The 2,945-nt window shown below is 22.6% G+C and overlaps 1 protein-coding gene across 1 annotated transcript; it reads left to right on the top strand.

Annotated features, from left to right (window-relative positions):
- Nucleotides 1–1,347: 1,347 nt before the first annotated feature.
- PGO_003805 (variable surface protein) lies at nt 1,348–2,665 on the top strand (the record flags this gene model as incomplete). Its single annotated transcript, XM_028691368.1, has 3 exons — nt 1,348–1,380; nt 1,510–2,376; nt 2,501–2,665. 3 exons carry the CDS (start codon nt 1,348–1,350, stop codon nt 2,663–2,665), a joined length of 1,065 nt encoding a protein of 354 aa, XP_028547169.1.
- Nucleotides 2,666–2,945: the final 280 nt, after the last annotated feature.

The following is a 2,945-nucleotide window of genomic DNA, read 5'->3' as shown; positions in this document are numbered from 1 at the left end:
AACGGTGATAACAATAGTACTAAAAATAAAAATGGATATGATTCTAAGCCATTGGAAGAAAGAACAAGAATTTTATATGTAGGAACAGTTATTTTCAGTTCATATATTTGTTTTGGTATTCCTTTAATTGCATTTCAGGAGAATGATGAGGAAAATATAGGCAACGATTCTTTAGATAAAGCAAGCATTTTATGGTATTGTTGGTCTTAATAAAGGCTATAAAAAATAAATCATAGATCTTTCATTTGACGAAAATTATGATTCTGAAAAGTAGGTACATATCTATGCATATACAAATAGTAATATAGTTTAAAAAATACATTAAAAAAGAAGATTATGTGAAACGATTATACATAAAGCAGGATAAATTAAAATGTATATCACCCATGAAATAATTTTAAAAATAAAGCCGACACACTAAATACTAATTTCATAAACACGCAATAATAAGTTAAATAAATAAGTGTAAATTATATATGTTATATATACTGGATAATTTTATAATAATATAATGATTACTATGTGTTCACATACATGAATAATATATACTGAACATAGTTTTGAATAAGACAAACGCCAAAAATTAAAGTAAATAAGCAAGTATTAATATATCGAATAACATTAACAAAATAAAAACATACCATAAACACTGAACAATGAACCCTAAATCCTGAAACCCTAAACCTGAATATTTTTTATAATGCATAGTTATATTCTAAAGGTGTTATAATAGATTATACATATAACAGTGATAAAATATTATCACTAAAAAGTCTGTTAGAATATATAAATCAGTTGTTTTATATATATATTTTAAGTATATAAGATCATAATAAAAATACTTATTAATTTTTATAATATATATTTTCATTTACAATTTAATATAAGTTTGATAAACTATATATTTTCCTCATTTCACTTGCATATATATTTTTATTTATTCTTTTCCTATATTATATATTAAAAATTCAATATTAATACATATAAATTAATATTAATTAAATTTATTCCGTTTTTATAGTTTATAAAAAAACTTTTTAGGCTTATACATATCGAAAGGTAGTATTATTTACTTTAATTTTTTTTTCATTACAATGAAAATTATATTTCTTTACGTTTTTAATATAATGTATACAGAATTTTTGAATTTGATTGTGTAAAAAAAAATATATGTAGCATATGTTATTTATTTATTGGGATTCTATGTAAAATCAATGAATTATAACATTGACAGGATGTTTAAATATTTTAGTTAGTAAAAGTATTTTTTGCTTAATACTTTTTTTTATTTTTTTGTAAATATCATATGTCTTTAAAAAACCATAACTTTATTTATTTCAGATCATGATGCTTAAAAGAGAAAATTGGAAAGAATTTGGTGTAATGTTAATGAATTATAATATTTTTATATATTACATTCATTAAAATTTCCTCTGTTTTCCAAAATATTTTAATTAATTTTTTTAATTAGTATATTCATTTTTTCATTATTTTGTTCTTTTTATTTAGAAAATAGTTGTATCATTTAGAGAAGAATTACCATCAGAAAAATTCTATAAAACTTTAGATGATTTAAAGGGTTTTAATGAGTACACTGAATACTGTAAATTCTTAACTTCTTTTAAAAATGAATCCGCTGTTAGAAATTATTGTGCAAGGATTTTAAAATATTTAAGTAGTAATAAAGAATTAAGAAGTGATTCCAATGTCTATGATATATGCCAACTTTTAAATTACTGGTTAGCCAATAGATTGAGTATCATTGCGGGTTATAATGATCCAAATAATTTATGGAAAATTTTTGGATATATTACCAATATATGGAACAATTTTATTATGGATACATTGAAAAAACCTGAGTCCGAAACATGTAATCCTCTTATGGGAGAAATTATTCCTCATGATTGGAGAAAGAGGAAGGAACTATATGAATACTATGTTGATTATAATTACCTTAGTCTTATGCCTATATACAAAAAAGGTGATGAGGAGTATTGTACATTCATTAGAAACAAAATTTTATTATATAATTATTTTAGGAGTATTTGTATAAAGGATACAACAGATTTCTGTGAAAAATTTAATTCTAAATATATAAGTTGTGACCCAAATAATCTCTTGCATGGATTTGAATGTGAAAAAGAAATAGACGAAAAGGGTTTATTAGAACGTCGAGAGAGAGAATTGCAACGAATTCCATCACATAATATAACCATGTCTTTGCATGAATCGCAATCTCCTGGAATGTCCATAAGAGGAACACAAACTTCTAGTGTTTTACAACTAATATATAATAGCTTCATCCCTTTAAAAAAAGCAAGCGCTGTAGTTCTGGGAATCATTGGTATATCTACGATTTATGGATTCTTATATAAAGTAAATAAATTTTTATTAATTTAAATAAACTGTATATATTTGTTTGTAACATACATTCCTTTTGTATATATAAATAATAATTTAATGTATTAGGTATTTTATGTAATATTCATTTATACCATAGTTTACACCTGTAAGAAATTGGATCCATAGAAGATTTGCTAATAAAAAGGATACTAGATGTAATATATATTCTGAGTTCAATGCAGCATTTGATTATGCAGATGAATTACATAATCCCCATTACAAGCTTAGAGATGGACATTATATAGGATATCACTCAAACTAATTTCTTTTACAATCAAATAGATAATTATAACTATTAAATAAAAATATATATGAACACGTAGAATATATATTTTTTAAAATATAATGGGGTAGATAGGGGTAATAATTTGTGTAAATAAAATTCCATATTGTTAATCGCAATATTCTAATAATATTTACATTTGCAATAAGAAGGAAAGAAAAAAAGAATAAATTGTGCAGAATTAAATAATAAATCATGTATGAAAGTGAATTATTTATATAAACTCTGATGTTTATCATTATATATAATTTTTCCCCAT

This window comes from Plasmodium gonderi (assembly GCF_002157705.1).
Source record: "Plasmodium gonderi DNA, contig: Pgo-contig_557, whole genome shotgun sequence".
In the NCBI taxonomy this organism is placed as follows: domain Eukaryota; phylum Apicomplexa; class Aconoidasida; order Haemosporida; family Plasmodiidae; genus Plasmodium; species Plasmodium gonderi.
The sequence above is the reverse complement of the archived record's forward strand: the minus strand, read 5'-3'. Positions and strand labels throughout refer to the sequence as shown.